This window comes from Crotalus tigris, unplaced genomic scaffold, assembly GCF_016545835.1.
Source record: "Crotalus tigris isolate CLP2741 ecotype Arizona unplaced genomic scaffold, ASM1654583v1 scf7180000024345.2110221, whole genome shotgun sequence".
NCBI lineage: Eukaryota > Metazoa > Chordata > Lepidosauria > Squamata > Viperidae > Crotalus > Crotalus tigris.
This window is the reverse complement of record NW_024100514.1, coordinates 1,819,237-1,839,809: the sequence shown is the minus strand read 5'-3', so window position 1 is coordinate 1,839,809 and position 20,573 is coordinate 1,819,237. Positions and strand designations below refer to the sequence as shown.

Genomic DNA, 20,573 nt, shown 5'->3' with positions numbered 1-20,573 from the left:
CAAAAGGCAGTGCTTTCAGTGTTTTGACTCAACATGTTTGCATTTCTTGAATCCATCCTCCCAAAAGTCTAGCAAATTAGGCTAAATATTGTTTAGCTTTGTCAGAATTTGCCCAGTTCCTTCTTAATAACATGTTTTACCATCTGTAATGGTAAAATTTATTTCATAACTGTTTATTCAAACAGGCTTTTGACAAGATTAATATTGGCATGTCTTATTTCTAGAAATTGACAGCCAAGAAAGATGGGGGGAAAAATGACTAAAATCTTCATCTAATCTGCTAAATAAAACGTTGGTGCTAAGGTTTCATAAACTGCACATTTGAAAAAAAAAACCCTAACATCTGTATTAATGTAAATCATTTTATCAGTTAAAGGGGAGGTATATACAGTCATGTAAAAAAGAGTACACCCCATTTAAAGTTTTTTCTTTTAACCTATGTGGACATACTAATATTTAATCTTCATTCAACTATATAAAGATGATGTAATTTTAAAAAACTATGAAAAAATAACCTGCAATCAATTCTTTAACAAAAAATGAATAGATATGCCATTTCTTTCTATGAAAACAGTGGAACATTGGCTCTAGTACCGGGTATTGCTCCCTTTGGCAGAAATAACCTCAAGCAGGTGTAACTACTATTCTCTGACATCTACTGAGAGGATTCCCCCTCCCCATTTCTCTACGCAGTATTTTTCAACTGGGCAATACTTGAGGGGTTTCTTGGATGCAGTGCCTGCATCAAATCACCCCACAATATCTTGGTGGAATTTAGATTAAGGCTTTGATTTAACCATTCTAGAACTTTGTTTCTGTATTTGTGTGTGTATTGTGTTTCAACCATTGCTTGTTAATTTGTTGTATTGCAAGCTCCACTTCCACCTCAGCTTCAGTCTTCTGACAAACGGCCTCATTCTCAAGCACCCTCTTCTATTTACATGCTTTTCTATCTTGGATTCCTAATATAATTTTTTTAGAAATTTAGTTCCAGTAAACACAAAGATACCCACATCCTTCAGTTGCATAATTCTTATAGTATTCTTATCTGCTTTTGCAGGCTATGGCTTTAAAATACTCCTATCATATGTTAAATTAGAAAACTTAATTTTCTATTGAGGGTATTATGAAGACTGCTGGGAATGGTTAATGAGATCAACCTTTTTGGTTCAACTCTGAGGCTAATAGTTTGATTAAAAATAATGCTCAATTTTAAAACTTTAGGACATCTCTTTTTAAAATGCTGAACGTTATCCAAGTATATTCAATCCATTATGCTATTTTTTTTGAGTTAATTCACTCCATCATCTCTGACATCTCTGGATTCACAACATTGTCTCACCAAAAGAAAGCTTACAAAGATAGATCCATTTGTCTGATTACATTTTATTGTCTGTGCATCCAGCACCCTAATTCTAATGGGCTTGCTGTAGGCTCAAGGGCTGAATAGATATGAAATTACCAAAATATTGTAACGATTTAGCCATTATCAAGCAGAGCTAGCTTTAATTTATTTGTAACTCTGGCTACAGTTATCCCATCTTTCCTACTACCCCTTGTTTAATTACTATATCATTTTACTTGTCTCCTAGTTACTGAAGCACACACACTCACAAACTTTCATTACTAAATTCTTAAGGCTCCTCAAAAGAATGCTTTGTATCTGGCAGTCCTAATTATCAGCAAGGATTGGTGACACATTCTTCTCCTGCTCTGCTGAAGAGAATTTAATTTATAATAAAGGCAATAGTCTACATGAATTTTTAAAAGCCAGCCGAGATGAAATGGCAAAACTGTGCTTCTTAAAGACAGCTACTGAATATGAGTAAAATAATGAGGGGGTGGGAGATATTTTTTCCCTGTTTGAAAACCCTCAAACAACTAAAGCTATGAAACTTCACAGATCCCATTTTTGTGGAAGTTAATATTTGAACTGAAGACACTGTGGTGTTTTATACGGGCCATATTGCCTTCACACACTGTCACTGAGAGTGAGAACCACATATGAAGGAAAAATTAGGAATTCTGCTAAGCAACCCACTGGCTTTTCTCCTTCAAATGTTTTCTGTTTTGAGGGGAGATGACATATAAATAAATAAATAAATAAAAATAAGTATTTAACTAAAACCCAGCAGTTATTACGGAATCCTTACCTCCTGCTTCCTTCTCCAATGACCTCACAGACAGAAACAGTGAAACATAAGCACCTTTCCTCACTGTGAGTTTCAACTCTATTTTAGCTGGACAAGACCACTGGACTATCCTGTAGTTTTATACTGATTTCTTAAATAATTTTCAAAATTAAAGTCACAGATAGGAGGCTAATTCATATAGTCCACTGAATATCCAGTATGCGCTTAATATGAAGTATGTTTCAATTCCTGCTAACATGTATGGAATATATTTGTTTTCTGAAATGAGATTTGAAACATTTCTGAAAATATATTCTCTATAGCATTGGGCTTCATATTGATACAGGTAGCCCTCCATGTATGACCACAATTCAGCCCAGAATTTATGTTGCTAAGTGAGAAATTTGTTATGTGAGTTTTGGCCCACTTTATGATTTTCTTGCCACATTTGTTAAATGAATCACTGCAGTTGTTAAATTAGTAATACAGGCTTCCCCATTGACTTTGCTTGTCAGAAGGTCACAAAAGATGGTCACATAACCCCAGGACACTGCAACCGTCATAAATATGAACCAGCTGTGAAGCATCTGAACGTAAATCACATGACCATGGGAATGCTGCAATGGTGAAAAATGGTCATAAGGCACTTTTTTCAGTGCCATTGTATATTTGAATGGTTACTAAATGAACTGTTGTAAGTTGAGGACTACCTGTAATTAAATTTGCCTCTTTTCTCCTGGTCACTGGCCTTTTCTCTCTCATCCCCTAACACAAAGTCGATCCAGATGCATACAGATAATGTATTTGCCAGTTACATGCTGTCTACCTTTGTACACAAAAGAGCACAAAACAGTTTGTCTGCCAGGATATTGAATAGCTTTCACTTGAAACTACAGGCACGTTGTTTATAGTCTGTATTTTAAAACAGCATTTTAGCCAAGAAGACTGTGACAGTGAAGCAGTTTTCTATAATTTCTTCCAAGCCAGCTGATTGACAATATCATTTATTTTTTTCTTTCATTTATTTATATTCCACCTTTATTATTTTTATAAATAATTCAAGGTGCCAAACATAACCTAATACTCCTTCCTCCTCCTATTTTTCCCAAAACAGCCCTGTGAGATGAGTTGGACTGAAAGCGGGGGACTGGCCCAAAGTCACCAGCTGACTTTCATGCCTAAGGTGGCATTAGAACTCATGATCCTCTGGCTTCTAGCCTGGTATCTTAACCGCTAGACCAAATTGGTATACAGTAAAGTAGTCAAATAGCCTTCACATCTAGTGGTTTCATGCCCATAATGATTCTTTGTCTAAAGTCCAGAAATGGTTTGCCATTTTTTTACTTCCCAATTGACCTATAAACTTGGTGGTGATTCAAACCTAACTCTGCTCGGTCTTTTCAAGATCATCAAGATGTCAAGGTTCTGACAGACAGAGACAAATAAAGCAGAACTCCGAGGCTTGAATAACAATTCCCCAATACAAAGTTAAAAAATCCCACCTCTAATGCTAATGCTATGCAAGCAACTGTGTTTCCCCATATAGCTTGTTGGTGGGCTTTTCATGAAACGCCCAGCCCGCAGTCTTGGGAGCAGTTGATGACCTTGGTTCCCATGAGAGGAAGTCCGAGAGAGACAGTCTGTTTTGTCTAGCACAGTGATGGTGAACCTTTTAGAGACCAAGTGCCCCAAAACTGCCCCACCCCCGCTCTGTCTCCCGCCCCTCAGGGCCACCCACTGCTTCCACGGCCCACCGCAGATGGCCCAGGCAACCCAGCATCGCCATGGCCATGGCCTTTGCCCGCGCCCCGCAGCATCTGCGCGCAACGGAGCGCAAGGGCGGAGTCTTGTCCCCGCTGCAAGGTTGCCATGTGCTTGGCTGCACTGCTCGGTGCGGGCCACATCTGGGGGGGGGACTCTCCTCCAGGGAGGCTGCTGGTGAAGAAGGGGCTGCAGGGGGAGGCAAGGCTGGGGTGACGGTGCACGTGTCCACAGAGAGGGCTCTGAGTCCCATCTCTGGCACGCGTGCCATAGGTTCGCCACCACTGATCTAGCGCAATGCCTGGCAATGCCCTTCCCTCTGTACCATGTGTCAACTAGAAACGAGAAGGAAAACATGGCTGCAGCCATGCTCATTCTTGACACAAGAAGGGAAAAGATCTGAAGTCCCTAATCTTATTTAGCCATTGCATTTGCTATTTAATATATATATTTTAAAAGGGCTTGAGACTTTCAACATACTAAATGCTAAAAATAGGTACCCCCTCCCATCTAGCATCCCTTCAGTATAAAAGCAAGTTGTCTCACTTTACACTACCCATTAACTGTATTTTTATAAACAAATAGTTCCCTGTAATTGTTTACAGTAGAGCAGATTGCATCCACTTTCCTGTTTACATCTCCCCTTTTCATGCAGTAGATAAAGTTGGAATCAAGCCAGCTCTATATTACAAGATAGTAAATGATGGAATACACCCTCAGTTCCGCTGCTGCTTAGTTGCCACCCAACCTGAAAGAACATTGGTGCCATCTAAAGGCAAAGTGTGCTAGCTACTTCTAAAAAGAAAGTATTCTGTACTGTTATTTAAATAACTACATGTCTACTCATAACACTGCGATGACAGTATGTATAATGCTGCTTCTCAGGATAAGCACTCTTTGCACACAGAAAAAGAGCTCGAATCAGCAAAAGAAATAAACACCATGAAACAAGAAAAAGTAACATAAATATAGTTAAATCCTATAATTAAATCCACCCCATGGAAGCCAGTTTGATCTAAAGATTATGGTACCAGGCTAGAAAGTGGAAATTTCTGAGTTGTAGTCCCGCCTTAGCCATGAAAGCCAGTTGGGTGGCCTTGGGACAATCATCCTCTCTCAGTCCAACCCACACAACAGAGTTGCTGTTGTGGAGAAAATAGGAGAAGGAAGAAGTGTTGGATATGTTTGCCACCTTGAGTTATTTGTAAAAATAATAAAGGCAGGATACAAACAAAGAAACAAACTAGTAAATAAAATCATACCATCCCTGGCTCTGACCTTGATGGCCCTTCAGGCTTTTCCATCTGCCTGGCCAGGAAATCAGAGGGTGCTATGAGGCCCATAAAATGGCTGTCCAATACTCTTCTTGAATGGATGTGCTCTCCTTGGTGACTGTACTGTATAGTTTTTAATTATTTTTATTTAAATTGTATTGCTTCTATGGCTGCTTTATTTTTTGATGTTTTGTTATTGTTAAATTGTAAGCCATCATGTCATGAATGTGTGATTAGTAGCTATATAAATTGATTGAATAAATAAATCCAGTTTAAACTAATATTTATTATTCTGCTCCATACCTTTAAATCCCTGCAAACTACCCTTGCTTTCATCCATCCATCCATTTTTCTATCTCCTTCCTACACTTTTTGTCTCTTTAATTGTCATTGTTTTTCATCATTTCAAGGCTGCCATAAATCAGAACGCACATAGTCTTCTCTTTCCTGATCTCTTTGCTTTTCTTTGTGATTTGATCTTCATTCATTACTTCTGTGGGACTAAACTATCCCAATCTACTTCTTTTTTACTCCTTACTTACTCATTCATTCAGCCCCCAATGCACTCTGAACCCAATTTCTTATTTAGCCACATTTCCTTCTTAAGTATCCCATTATATATATATATATATATAGGGATGGAAAACCTGCTGGGTTACTTTAGGCCAGTCACACTCTCTCAGCCAACCCATCTCGCAGGCTTGTGGGGAAAATAGGAGGAAAGAACATTGTGTATGCTGCGTTTGATATAAACCGAAGAAATCAATATTTTGTCTGATATACTCAACACTCACTTCCTATAATAAAGTGGGCAGAAATATTATGCTTTTATACAAATCCATTGGTGTTTCTTTCAACCAATAGTCATTTTTCAAAGAGACCATATTACCTGCTACTTTTCCATCAGCATTTGTACCCACTTTCTTATTTTTAATAAACCTTCTACCAACATAAGCACATTCTCAGGGAAAGGGTGAGGCTCTACCATTTATTTATAACTTGGAATCATTATCTCCATTTTCCCTGTCAAACTTAATTGCTTTGGAGCTTGATACAATAATTTTCAGATCTCTACCCCATGTTGTATCATATAATCTACTGCAATCTACTATTTGCTACAAACCATTTGGATTCTCTACATACAAAAGTACACTTACCATCACATTCAAAATATACTTTTAACATAACCACAAACATCCATGTATTACACGGGTGTCAAACTCGCCACGTCATGTGACGTGTTGCGACGTATCACGACTCTTTGCATTGCTGGCAATGGGGTGGGTGCGGCTTCGATATGATGAAACTGGCCTGCAGGCCGACAGTTTGACACCCCTGATATATTGTATGTTGTCAGCCATTCAGCCATCTCCGATCTTTGACCGCTTTATAGCTCAGCATTGTACTTTTATACATAAATACATTAAAACTCCAAGAGGACATCATACGTCCCTTATCCTTGTGTCTGCTTTATTTTGTATTTAGCAAACCAACCTTCAACTCAGTTTCATCTGCAGGAAATAATTATGATATCAAAACAATTATATGTATGTGGTGATGCCGACATGCAAATACCATTAAATACTTAACAATCTGTCATCTAAAACCAAGAAGTTAAGTCTTGTTATTTGAGTAATGACATCCTCGTGCCCATTCTGACATTGCATTTGCCTATATTTAGGCAAAATACTATTCTTCACTTATTTCTCAATAGCCTGTTGAAAAGCAAAACTAATGTAGCATAAAGCCCCATTGCACTTTGTAAATTTTGCTCATTGTAGTCTCTGCTATTCACTCCATTAGAATTCTACCAAATGTTTTCCTAGGGCAAACTAACCCATCTGTAGTTTTTGCTTTCACTCGTTTTAGCTTGTCCTTTTTTGGAGGAAAACAATAACTATATTATTTTCCAGTCCTGAAGCATGGATGCAAGCTTTACGCCCGGTTGTACAGCCTTTCCACAAGTAACTTTTGCAGAAGTGTTATGTGAACATTAACAAACTTTAACATTTCTTCAGTTGCATGCTTTTTGCTCTTCTGTCAGGCTTCACCTGACAGGCACTCAGGAATCAAATACATAAGGATAACAGGACTCATGAACTGCAGTTAAATTAGTTTATTGTACAAGACACAGTAATGTCATTACAAAATAATTTTGGCAATTGCTGTTTTTTTCCAAACCAGCCCCAATATTTACATAGTCACTGATCTATCTCGCTGATTGTCCTCCACTACCTTCAAGCAACTGATAATATTGCATCTCCTTTTCAATAGGAGGCCCAATTTCTATCTGTCTCTTATTTAAATAATATTGAGTCGGGATGTGAGATTTCTCCTTCATTTCTGGGAACTGCTTCTTATACCTGCAGCCTCACCAGTATTGTGCGTCAGTTCTTTCTGAGACACAAACAAGTTTTGCATTTAATTTCTTTTTCATGTCATTCCAGCATTCTCTAATTTCACTTGCATCCTAAACCATTCCATCCCCTTTATTTTTAATTCCCATTCCTCTGCTCAAGGCTTCTTGTTTAGTGCTCTTTATGTTTACATCAAACTACCTCTACCTGATTTTCTTGAGATCTTAATCATTCTTTTTGTTGACTACATCTTTGCAACTATCTTTCTAGCCCTATACATAGTGTTCGATATCTTTCTTTCATTCTCCTTTTTGCAACAGTTATTCTATTACAATTGATGCATTTTTTTTTCACATCCACAGCCTCTTTTACTTCATCACTCTACTGAACATTTCCTTTCTATATTTTCTGATAACAGAATGTCAGCAGTTTTCACAACCTCTTTTGTCTTTCTGTTTATTGTGTTGGGAGGATAATCTAATACATTTCGTACATGAGTTATATTTTTTTTCTTATATTATTCTTTCAAGATCCATTCTTGACAGCACCAAATAAAGGACTGCTCTCACATTCAGAATATCTCATTATCCTGCACTAATTCTGTTTTTTGATTCATTCCTTTTCTGTGTGTATGGATGAATGGACTTAGTCAAAACAGACCTTTCATTAAGCAGATACTCCCCAATGAGTCACTGTTCTCACTTACTCCTGAGCCTCCAAATGGCAGAATTACTTTTTCTGAGATCTGTCATCTTGTTCCATTCATCCATTCACATCACCTAGGTCCTAGCAGAATACATTTTCCCTGGAAACACATTCATGCCGAATGTTAGACCGTTCTCTCCCAAACAACTTCCAGTTCTTTCATTACCCCATTCACTGAAACGTAAGATGTAGTTAACACCAGTTGCCAACCTATGCATTTCTACTTTCATAGGTACTCACAGTAGCACCAGTTCATATTTTCTGACCCAAATGTCATTTATATTTAAATCTAAACTTTCCCACCCCTGCATGTCCTCAATTGCATTCCACGAAATCAGGCTTCTTCATGCAGGTCTGTTACATCCTTCCCCTTTCAGTTTCCCAGATGCATATCTATTTTATTTCATTTATTACATTTAATTTATAATATTTTCTTCTTACAAATCTTCTATATGGCTTGGTTATCAACCAGATGGGCCAACCCTGACCTCTACCACCCATCATGGCTTTGATCAATCTCATAATGTTTTTCAGCCAACAATGTGTAAATTAGGTTACCAGTCTTAGACATATTTGTGCCATATGTAACTTTCCCTACTTACGATATGGAGAGTACTGGCAATTGAGAGTTTATAAAAATCTTATTTCATGTATCCAATCTCTGTGTGAGTGAAAATCCAATTCTCAGTATTATGATCACGATTGCTTACAAACAATCATGTCTTTCAGGAGTCTTTTGTCTTTTATCTCTTTGGATTGCTTTGATAATGGGACTGCATATATTTAGCTGCCCTATTTTACCTTTGACAGTGACTTAATGTATTGTGCGAATTCAGCTATTCTGGATTTAAAAATGTATTAATGGAGTCTTATATTTTGTAAACTCAGTTAACTGTGGCTTGGACAAGCCATGGTTAAATCATGGCCTGTGTGAAACTGATGCCATTCTTGAGTCTAGTCATAAAGGTGCATTGATGAGGGCAGATGTAGCTGTGGAGAACATCTAGCACAGCTAGATTCTTTCTCCTGTGGTTATATAATGTTTATTAATTATTAATATTAAAAAAGCAGCTCAGTTAATGGAGTATTTTGCCAATGCCTTTATAAGAATGGCTATCCTAAAATAACCAATTTTAAATTAATTACCATAGTAGAATAATAGAAGATAAGCTAGTACTTAATATTTTCAAATATTGATTATTATAATATTATGCTATTTAATATACCAGATAAAATTTATAGAAACAGATATACTAGATAAAATGTATGGGAAAAAAATCTGAGAATGATCTTTTCAATTTTGGATATATTCTACTATTAAAAAACCCACTGCAAGTTCTTTATAAAAAATAAAAACATACTTTACAAAATCAGCACATTGCAATGATGATTCATAGTCCATTTCTAATTTTAAATCGTCTACATTAAATCTGGAATTTGATTTAGCTTTTATTTAACGAATGTAGTCCCAATACCTGAATTTAACAGCTGATGGTGTTTGTTTATAAGAGTTAGTTAGATGCCAAGGAAGTATGAATGGCAAAAAAGAAATGTTTGTTGAATACTATCCTGCATCCTTCCCTTCCTCTCTGAATGAATACTTAATGTTTCTTTTGTCACTTGCAGAATATATTTTATTTTAAAAGAGCGTTTGTTTAAAAATATATTTCACAAATATATATATATACAAGATCCTCAGGTAACTGCTTTGATTAATTTGAAAGAATTTCCATCACGCTTGATTGCAAAAGATAAATTAAAAATTCATAGGATAGTGGGCTGGGAGAAAAATTCCCAAATTGCAGTACATGTTCACCTGTATAGCAATTTTACTTATTTTCATATGCCATGACTTTTTCCCCAGAGCCTCCCTATTACAGATCCCATCTCAGGTCCCCTTCCAGAGAACTAAAATTCTCAGAGTTTCCTCTAAGGCAGAGATCTCCAACATTTTTGATTTAGCTGCCTGGAAAGGGAGGCAGGCATAGCTACGTGCATGCACAAAAATGAGCCCTGTGCACACACACAAATGGCTGAGCGTGAACGCCTGTACACATGCAAACGGCCGCACTCGAGCGCCTGTATACATGCAAAAAGGGCTGTGCAGGTGCAAGTGCTGCAAATGGGGCGGCACTAGTGCTGGCGGAATGCTATGGGCGGCACTAGTGAAAGTGGGACGCTTGGGGGAGGAGCGGCGCTAATGCCGGTGGGATGTTCGCGGGCGGGACGGTGCTAGTGCCGGTGGGATGCTCAGAGCGGCGCCAGCGCAGATGAGTGCATGCATGTGTGCGCATGCACTGGCCATCCCTTCATGCGGCCTGGTGGCCAAGCGGCCGTGGCCCAGTAGTGGGCCACAGCCCACAGGTTGGGGACCCCTGCTCTAAGGGGAAATGACTTTAGGTTAAATAAAGTTCTGCAGCAACTCCTCACAATGTTAAAAGGGATCCAAAGGCAAATTAACCCTGCTTCTTAACATGAAGCAGGATCATAAATCCTAGAGTCCTTACAGCTCAAGCAATAGCATTTCGGCTTATATACTGCCCCATAGTGCTTTACAGCACTTTCTGGGCGGTTTATAATGTAGAAGCCTTATTTGCATATTGACCCCAACAATCTGAATCCTCATTTTACTAACGTTAGAAGGATGAAAGGCTGAGTCAACCTTGAGCCCTGTCAGGATCGAACTCCAGCTATGGGAAGAGTTTGCCTGCAATATTGCACTTTAACCACTGCACCACCAGGACTTCTGGTCTGTGCATCAAAAGCCTTGCAAAAATTGTGCCTATCCAGAAAACAGCAGCAAGAAACCTTGAGCTGTGTCCCACGCTTAACACGAGGGGTACTTAAGCAGAGATTATTTAATGGCCCCAATGGACGTTTGCTATGTATGATACACATTACCCTGCAAGAAAAACGATACCCCAAAAAGAACAGAAGGGGAACAATCTAAAAAAATATTTCCCCTACTGCCTACCTGCATGAAAAATGGAGATTTTACTGATGCAGCTGGCATGAAAAGCAGGAGGTCAAAAGCATGGCATTTGTACCATTCCTATCCTAGGTTGGCATACTGCCACCATAAACATCAGATTGAGCCATTTAAAAAAACATAAGAATCTTATCTTTTCTCATTTGGAGACTGCCTTCTCCTCCTCCTCATACCCAGGCAAATGCTCCCACTAATTTGCACTGATGGGGCTGTGTTTTAGAAAGCATCTGCCGCGTTTGCCAGTGTGACCATCACAGCCTCGAGATGCTTGTGGCAGACATAGGCTATAAGCCCTCCTTGATTTGCCCAGCGCTCAGCACCCACAGCGCCCTCTATGGGCTTGTTATAGGTCAGTTCGGGCAAATTCTTGTGTTGCCCAGCACGCCAAACCTGCAGGGCTGCTGAAAGATCAACGATGCCTCCCCCAAGGGCTCGCAGAATGGCATGGGGGCCACACGAGTCCCACTTGAAGGTGCTGCCTTCTGAAAGTACATAAGCATCAGCAAGGCCGAGAGCAACACAGAGCATCTTGTAGCCGGCACCTGAAGCAAAGCAGAGCTTCTCACCGTATAGTGGGGCCAGTGCTTTCCGCAACACGGTTGTCTCGTTGCTGCTCAGCACCACGCAGGGGGAAGGCTGCTGCTGGGGTTGGCTCAGCGAGCTTAGCTTGGTGCTTCCGTAGGAAATGCCCCAATGGTATTTGCTCTGCCACCTGCCAAAGAGAAAGGTTCAGGGTAGCTGTGCTAGGAAAAGCCCCACCATTATATAATGTTAAGAAGACAGAGGTGACCCGGCAGTTACTCATTCTCAGCCCAACCTACCTCACAGGACTGCTGTTGTGGGGAAAGTAGAAGGAAGGAATATTAGATATGTTTTCCATCTTGAGTTATATGTTAACATGGCAGAATAATATAAAGACAGCAAAAATAGTATGAGTAATAATAGGCGCCTTGAGTGCAATCCAAAGGCCTGTGAAGCACCACTTGAACACTATCAGCATCGACTAAATCAGTCAACTGTAAAAAGCAGCTTTACATGGAACAGCTTAAATCCTGCAATGGCACCTTTAACACCATCCGACAACATCTGCCTACTCCAGGTCCTTGGAAGGACTCAACAGGTGGATAAAAATGCCAAATCCAGTCTTAATATCTGGCGGACTGTGCAACCAACCATAATGACAATTATACTGAGAAAAACCCTTGAGGGAATTGGTGATTGAGGTGGCTGTCAATATTGCACAAGGAGAATGCAAGGATTGGAAGAAGCAGTGCTTTTGCTTAGTTGGAAAAGGGGAGTTGGGACAGGAAGAGGGACAAATCTTTTCGGAGTCAAAGAAAAGGAAACATTACAGGAACCACTTGCTAGAGTATTTTTATACAATAACTGATTTTTGTGGCAGCTGTGCTAAACCTATGGCAATGTGTGGGCCATTCCTTAGGTGTAGCAAAAGGCAAATATTTTAAAAGCTCTGAAAAGCCCAAGGAAGAATGTTCATTTGAGCTTCCCTTTCTTTCCCCCCCACACCGCATCTTATACCAATATAACTCTTGTATCCATTGTTTTATGCCCATTGAAGCCATAGTAAACAAGAGCATATGTTGTGAGCAATATAAAATACTGTTATACTTCCTGGGATTACATTTTGATTCATTTGTCTCCTTTGAATGAAAAATATTGATTCGTCTGATCATTTCAAACGGATTGTTCTCTGGATAAGCCCGTCTCTATAAATGGAGCCTGCGGTAATTTTCCCCTCTAAAGTCTATGACTGGATGGCTTCCCTTGGCAGGCATGCGCCCACATCAGGGGTAGGCAACCTTGGCTCTTTTATGACTTGTGGACTTCAACTCCCAGAATTCCTGAGCCAGCCATGCTGAGGGGACAGGGCAAGGTTTCCATGCTGAGCGATGTTGGCTCAGGCATTCTGGGAGTTGAAGTCCACGAGTCATAAAAGAGCCAAGGTTGCCCACCCCTGTGCTAGATCATCAGGCAACTCAAGGGCAGTATAAGGGAACAGAAACAGTTCCAGAACAACCATGTAACCTTGTACTAAGTCTGTGTCAACTATACAAGGTAGATCAGACTAAGAAACCAATGCCAGATAGAACGAATCTTATTGTTACAGATATAGCAAGCAAGCTTTGCAAGTCTAAATGTGCTCCCCTCCCTGCCTTTTATCTGTATGAACTAAGGAGGGACTTATGTGAAGACCCAAAGATGCTTTTTCATGAAGCAACTGGACTTTCTTGGTTTTTTTGAAGACGTTTTGCTTCTTATCCAAGAACTTTCTTCAGCTTCTTGGATGAGAAGTGAAATGTCTTCAAAGAAAAACAAGAAAGTCCAGTTGCCTCGTGAAAAAGCATCTTTGGGATAACTATGACCTGGATGACTGAGAATCTCCATAGTTACTTATGTGAAGCATTAGTTTCTCAAAATTGGCTCAAGCTGCACTTGTCTGGTCATTACCTTGATAACAGCTATTCCCCTGTCTTTCAAAGCCATTTTCTAGGCCGGGGATGGGCAGCTATGACCAGTGGACTTCAGCTCCCAGAATTCCTAGGGCAGAGATGGGCAATTATGGTTCCTTTACGACCTGTGGACTTTAACTCCCAGAATTCCTGGGCTAGCTCAGGAATTCTGGGAGTTGAAGTCCACAGGTCATAAAGGAGCCATAGTTGCCCATCTCTGCCCTAGGCCCTCTTCAGTCTGCTTCATCTTTCGTCTCCATCTATGTTGATGTACCATAAAAAGAACAGGAGAATTCCAGGGCTAAGTCCTTTATAATTGGTGGGAGAGCCATCGTGGTCCATCTAGGCAAGACTGAGCCACAATGCTATTATTACCTGTGTGCTGGCAGCTCCTCCTGGAAAAAAGGCTCATTGATGATGCCAAGGACGGGCTCACCCGAGTGACGGTTGTATACTCCTATCAGCACAAGCGCTGAGTGAAGTCCAGATGGATAGATGCCATTCACTGGCATCACACTGCCATACCCACGAATGTACTGATTAGTGGAATCTGAAAAGGAAGTAAGAAAGGGAGAATTTCTTCACTCCTTCAGCAAGACTCCACATCAGAACAATACATGTCAGAATGCCTACTAGAATAGACTTTAAAAGTAGTATCAAGGTATATTGGATACAGGCTAGGAAATGACACCTGGAAAGACAGAATATCACAATTGGTTAGGAACCAGACTGGATGTGAGAGTCCTCAACTCTCTTTTATATATTCCAGTCTATGCCACATACGGGTAGCTCTCAACTTACAACAGTTCATTTAGTGACCCTTCAAAATTATAATGTCACTGAAAAAGCGACTTGTGACCGTTTTCCACACTTATGATTGTTGCAGCATCCCCATGGTCAAGTGATCAAAATTTGGACGCTTGGCAATTGACATTTATTTATGATGGTTGCAGTGTCCCTGGATCATGTGATCACATTTTGCAACTTTCAGACAAGCAGAGTCAGTGGGGAAACCAGATTCATTTAGCAGTGAAGCTATGTTGCTGACTGAACAACTGCAGTGATTCATTTAACAATCGTGGCAAGAAAGGTTGTAAAATGGAGCAAAATACCCTGGACAATGGTCTCGTTTAGCAACAAAAATGTTGGGCTCAATTGTGGTCATAAGTCGAAGACTATCTGTATACAAAACTCAGCACTAGAGAAAGATCATGTAAATGGCTTCCGATGCTCAACCTTCATCTGCCGTTCTATTTACCTATGGGGTCAATCCATACAGCCAAGCTGTCGGTCGAGAAGGTCACAGCCACATTGTCCAACGCTGGGTCGGAAAGCACGACTTCCTGATGAACAGCAGCTGCCAACAATTCAGCAGCTGTTTGTTTCCGATCCAAGACTTTCTGCAACAGGGTAGCCGTTTCCTGTTGGGTAGGGCAAACCCGCACCACTACAATCTCACCTGCAAAGGCAAATAAAGATCAGAGATTGTTCAAGAGGTCCCTCTACTGATCAAGGGGATCTTTCACATTTATTCTCAACGAGTCTTGTATGTTAGGCAAGCAATGGGAATTATTTTAATGCCACACTTCTTAGACTGTTCTGAGAGGAATTCTTAAAGCTTCATTAATAGCTTATCAGAGGCTCTCTAAGAATGCCCATAATGATGGAGAAGCTTCCTTGAGATATGGCTTGTCCTTTTTCACCACAATCTGTGCTACTACAGTCACACGAAGAAAGATTGGGTGAGATGTAGGATATATACTTTTAGCTAGTCAATCTCAGTTTACAACTGGGTTAAACAGTAGCGTAGCCCGATTTAGGAGAAAGACAGCCTGGGAGTGGAGTCAAGAGAGGAATCAAGCAGTTTAAGTCCAACTCCTCTTGAATTCTTATCTAGCATCAATTTAGTGCTGATGGTTAGTTGACTACTAGATTCTTGTATATAGGCACAAGCAATAAATCAGCTTAACTGGAACTGAACACGTGGTCTTGATTTTTCGCACCCGACACCCAGGATGGTTTACATCAATAATATTTATCTTTAGTTTTTTAAGATGTGACTTAAAAAAAGAGAAATGAGATAATCAGATGTAACAGCATGCAGGATTTCTGCTCTTCTGACAAACACTTAAAAGAAGGAAGGTGCAGTATTTTTTGGTAGTAAAAAATACTATTGATAATTTCCTCTACTCCAGAGCAATGAAAAAACCTACAGGAGCTTTTCCCTTTTTTGCCCTTATAGGGCAATCTGCCACTTAGCACACTATAAAAATATTACTTTACCACTAACAATTATCCCACCCAATACAGGCATTAGACATATTCACTGTGAGTGAATAATGGAAGTTATAGCAGTTTAATTCATCTGAAGGTCATTAACATGAAGAAGACTTGTCATAGAAAGGAAAATAAGGAAATGGCTATGCATTAGAAGGAGAAAAAAAAATCCTGGCACCAGGCATTTGATTGTATATTTAATGTGACAGCTAACATTTTAGGGCATGTTCCTCCTTCATATGATACTCCAATATGTCTAGTCAGTACTCTTCCTGAAATAAAAAGTCTCCTAAAATATTTTCTCCAAGTCTCTCTTGCAATCTTCTAGGATTCTTATAAAGAGCAGACATCTTTGTAGGGACAAAGCTTGCAAGAAGCCATCAGAGTAAGCCTAGGACAGATGATGGAAATATTTCTCTGACGAAAATGGAGCTGGAAGCGGAAGGATGACTTGATTAATCGAAAAGAGGATCAAGCATGTCAGAAGGGTAACCTGGCCATATCTAACTTCCACTAGAGGTAATGGGGCAAGAACTCACAAAATTCTTAGCCAGTGTGCCAGAAGGAAATTTTAATCCCACACATCTGGAAGGAGTCCAGTTGGGGAAAGTTATTTTAGAGAATACGCTGGTATTTTCTCCTCTCTGTGCTGATTACTCACCAAGGCCATTTTCAAATTTGTTGGACTCCTCGCCACAAATGTGATCCTGTAGTTCTGGAAACTGTGAACAACAGTGAGAAGGGGTAAGGAAAGAAAAGTGGAATGAGGAAAGCACACCTTAACCAAGCTGACAAGTCTGATCCAGGCTACAGCTATTTTGGGCTCAATGATTCTACCATGTCCCATTTCAGGTTGATCCTCTGGATGAGGAGACAACTGCATGCCACATCAGTCCCAGGCAGTTTGGAGTCCTGCTCTTGGCATCTCACTTCAAAGTGAGCGAGGACTGAAGAATAATAATCTCAGCTATAACCATTTTAGTTCAACCAGGAATGTAATGTTCTCTTAAGCAGATCAGCATATCTAAGCCTTTACTGCAGGGGTATCAAACTGCCGGCCCACGGGCCAGATGCGTCACGACGAAACCATGCCCACCCCATTACCGGCACTGGGGAAAAAGCTCCGATACGTTGCGCGATGTCACGTGATGTCACGAGTTTGACAGGTCTGCTTTACTGCCTCCACTCTGATGTAAGAATAATGCAGGCCAACTTTACATGGTTATTTGAGGACTGAGAAATGATGTGTGAAGAATTTGGGAGAACATGAGAACAGCTATTGCACTCAATATTGCTCCTACTTTTGCAAATGCAATAGGTTTAGCTATTGCTTTCTGTTGCTATTTGTCTTTGGAATAAAACACTTTAGAATATAAGAGTTTAGAGTAAATAGAAAAGCCCCTTTGAGTGATATTGGAGAGGAAAAGAGCTTAAATCCTCTATGATCCAGCCCAATCTTCTATACAACACCTTCTTATGCTTCTCACTGCATAGAGAACCCCCAAGCAGCTACCTCTTTTCCCACGTCATGTTTGATGACTTCTTGGATTAGCACATCTGCCAATGTCTTGAAGTCCTGTAAGAACTTCTTATTCTTGTCTGCACCTCTCTTCTCCTCAATGAGCAGGCTGAAGAGGGCCTCCTCTTGGCGACATAGCTGGGCAATGTGGGCAGCTTTCTCTGAGGCAGCCAGCAGGCTCCTCAGAAGAGCTGACATGCTCTAGACAGAGAAAAGAGAAAAGGTTTTGTGAGAAAATGCACAAAAAATATTCACAGACGAAACCCTACATTAGCTGAGGAACACTATTGGGCAGTGGGGAGGAGGCAGTGATACCAAGATCTTGTGTGCGATAATGCTGGGATAGCAACAGGAAATTGCATATGAAAGAGCAAGGAAATTCCCACAGAGGAAGAGTTAATACATAAAATATTAGCATGTGCAGAAATGGACAGGCTCACAATGATATTAAAAGACAAATGTGGATCAGTTTATTATGAAACCTGGGATAAATTTTACCGCTGGAGGAATTTGAAGAGGACAGTCGGGATTAAAGATGAATGTTAAGATAGAAATATATGTTATTTTAGAACAAGTATTGTATATAAAACTTAATGTAAATGTAGAGATGAAGAATTGATTGTAAAAAGTGGAATAATCTGATAAGAATGTATATACTGGAATGTCATGTTAAATCCAATGTTTGTTTGTTTTTAACTGTATTATAAATAAAATTTGTAAAATAAAAAAAGGAAATTGCATATGAACTGTCAGGCGTTTTTGTCACTATTTTAAAATTAATAAAAGAACAAATTACATTTGTAAGCTGCTCAGAGTTACCTGGTGTAAGATGGGTGGCCAATAAATTTTACAAAGAAACAAAGAAACAAAATATTTTAACTAGAATGAAGGGATCTAACAGATGGCAGCTCCCAGCCCTCATCTTTTCCCCTGACCCCCCCCCAAAAAAAACCTGAGCTGAGTCAAACCTTATTAGACCTTGGATTGAAAACTACCAGGATATATTAGGAAACTGGACAATCATCCTTGAAAAAGGTAGTGGTTGATCAATTTTGTATTGCTGCCAAGAACTTGAATGTTACCAGCATCAACATCAGGATGTGGGAGTTTTTATTAATCAAACAGAAAAATCTTCTTTGAAAGTGAAATGTTGACAATTTCGTTTATTGTTGGGAATATGTGAGGCAATACATTTATGTATTGATTTTGCCTTTATTAACTGAATGCAAAAGAAAAAAAAATACAGAGCAGTTTTTTTTTGGGGGGGGATTCCAAATGAAAATAAAGGAACAATAATAGATTCATATTGAAAAACTCAGCTTCCTAGTTTAATGGGGTAGGGAGTAAGATTTGCTGAGTATAGTAAAGTGATTTACTTTTTAGTTACTGTATTTTTTTCTAGGTTTATAAATATATAATAGCAAAAAGAATCTACCTATTACAAAGAGGACAAGAAATCTATTGTTAATCTCTGGATGATTTGCTCTCAGCTGATAAGATTTTCTAAGCTCTGTTTAATAACTGCAATTATATTCTCCTGTTTTCATCTTACAGCATACAGCTGAAATAAAGATTGGAATAACTGGGAACTGATATTTTTGCTGAGAATTCCATTTTCTTCTGCTACTCAGAACTAACTCTTGGATTTAAAATGCTTCAAAACTCATGGCTTTTCTGCTTGACTTAGTGGGTTCCAAAACTCTTAATTTCAAATGAAAGGAAGGGCAAGAGAAAGGAATGTCCTACCAAACTGTTTTCCCTGGCTATTGTACCCGGCATCATCCACTTCAGATTGTACAGACTTTTTTACCTGCTACTGTACTCAAGATACCGTAGCTCTATAGCCCATCCCTTTAGTCCTGCTGGCTGGAGATTATAGGCCTTGAGGCCCAACACTTCTGAGGCCACCAAATTGGGAAAGGCTAGTATTATGGCCTAATTTTATATCCTCATTTTTGATATTTATATTTATCTCCCTTTTACCTGTAAGCAGCTCAAGGCTGTCTTTACCCCCAGTAATCATGTAAAGAAAAAAAGGCCAATGGATAGTAAACAGCTGAAGGCCACCCACTTAGCAGGGCTGAGAGTGAAGTTCTACCTATCTCAGTCTCTAGCCAACGCACAGCCACAGAGTCCCATGAGTCAACTTTTAACAACTTGGTGCGGGCAAACTATATGTTCATTAATCCCTTAAGTAAGACTACAACCTAGGGCCGGGTCACAACATTTTGGCACCAGAGGAATGGACCACAGACCCATTCTCATCCCCTCCCTTGGGCCAAAGCTGGCAGGGATCTGCGTTGTGGCTAGATCCGAGCAAAAAACGGTCCACATAGTAGTGGTGCTCCACCGCAGGAGACAAATAAGCAGCAGGGCCTGACTGAGGGAGAAGATCGGCGTCTGAAGAGCCACACGGCCTCCTAAAGAATCTGAGCAGCGGCCTACCTGTGCGTGTGGATTCAGACGAGCAGCAGCGGGGGGGGGGGAGGAAACTACCTGAGATGGCGGGGTGCTCGCCTCCCAGGGTGCCAGAAAGGCATGGAAGAGGCTCCTTTTCACGCGTCACCCTCCCTGCCTAAATCCTCCCATCCCCGCCCCAGTGCAGCGCCCCACCATCTCTGCGTCTCGAGCAGAGAGCACACGCAACCCACTCCACTCCGCGGCTTCGGTGGGGTTAGGGGAGCTTTCCCTCCCCGGCACCGGACGCGGAAAAGCCAGGCCACAATAACGCCATCGCTGCCGGTGGCAGAAATTTAACAGCGCGTTGTTCTGCCCCGTTTGGCCGCCTCCGAGCTGGGCGGTGAAGCGATCTGCCACCCAAGCCAGTCCTTCACTCACGGTTCTCTATAAACTCCGATCAGTTGGGGGGGGGGTCAATCCAAGAGTTGTGGGGGGGAACCAAACAACACGCTCTTTCCTTGCTTCCTTGCCGGACCGTCTTCTGGCTGGGGTTGGAGCTGGATGTTGTTTTAGCCACGTCGGTTCCGGAGCAAAAGCCGGTTTAGGAGACTTTGGATGGGGCAGGAAACTCATTGATTGGGATGTGAAACTGCCGGCTCACGGACTGGTTGCATCATACGGAGGCCGC

General features: G+C 40.4%; 1 protein-coding gene across 1 annotated transcript; it reads right to left on the bottom strand.

Annotated features, from left to right (window-relative positions):
• Window positions 1-7,268: 7,268 nt before the first annotated feature.
• INPP1 (inositol polyphosphate-1-phosphatase) lies at window positions 7,269-20,536 on the bottom strand. Its single transcript, XM_039326755.1, has 6 exons — window positions 20,324-20,536; window positions 17,480-17,686; window positions 16,628-16,688; window positions 14,948-15,148; window positions 14,065-14,239; window positions 7,269-11,930 (listed from the first exon to the last, which is right to left on the bottom strand). The coding sequence occupies exons 2-6, from the start codon at window positions 17,681-17,683 to the stop codon at window positions 11,435-11,437; spliced, it is 1,137 nt and encodes a 378-aa protein (XP_039182689.1). The 5' UTR covers window positions 17,684-17,686; window positions 20,324-20,536; the 3' UTR covers window positions 7,269-11,434.
• Window positions 20,537-20,573: the final 37 nt, after the last annotated feature.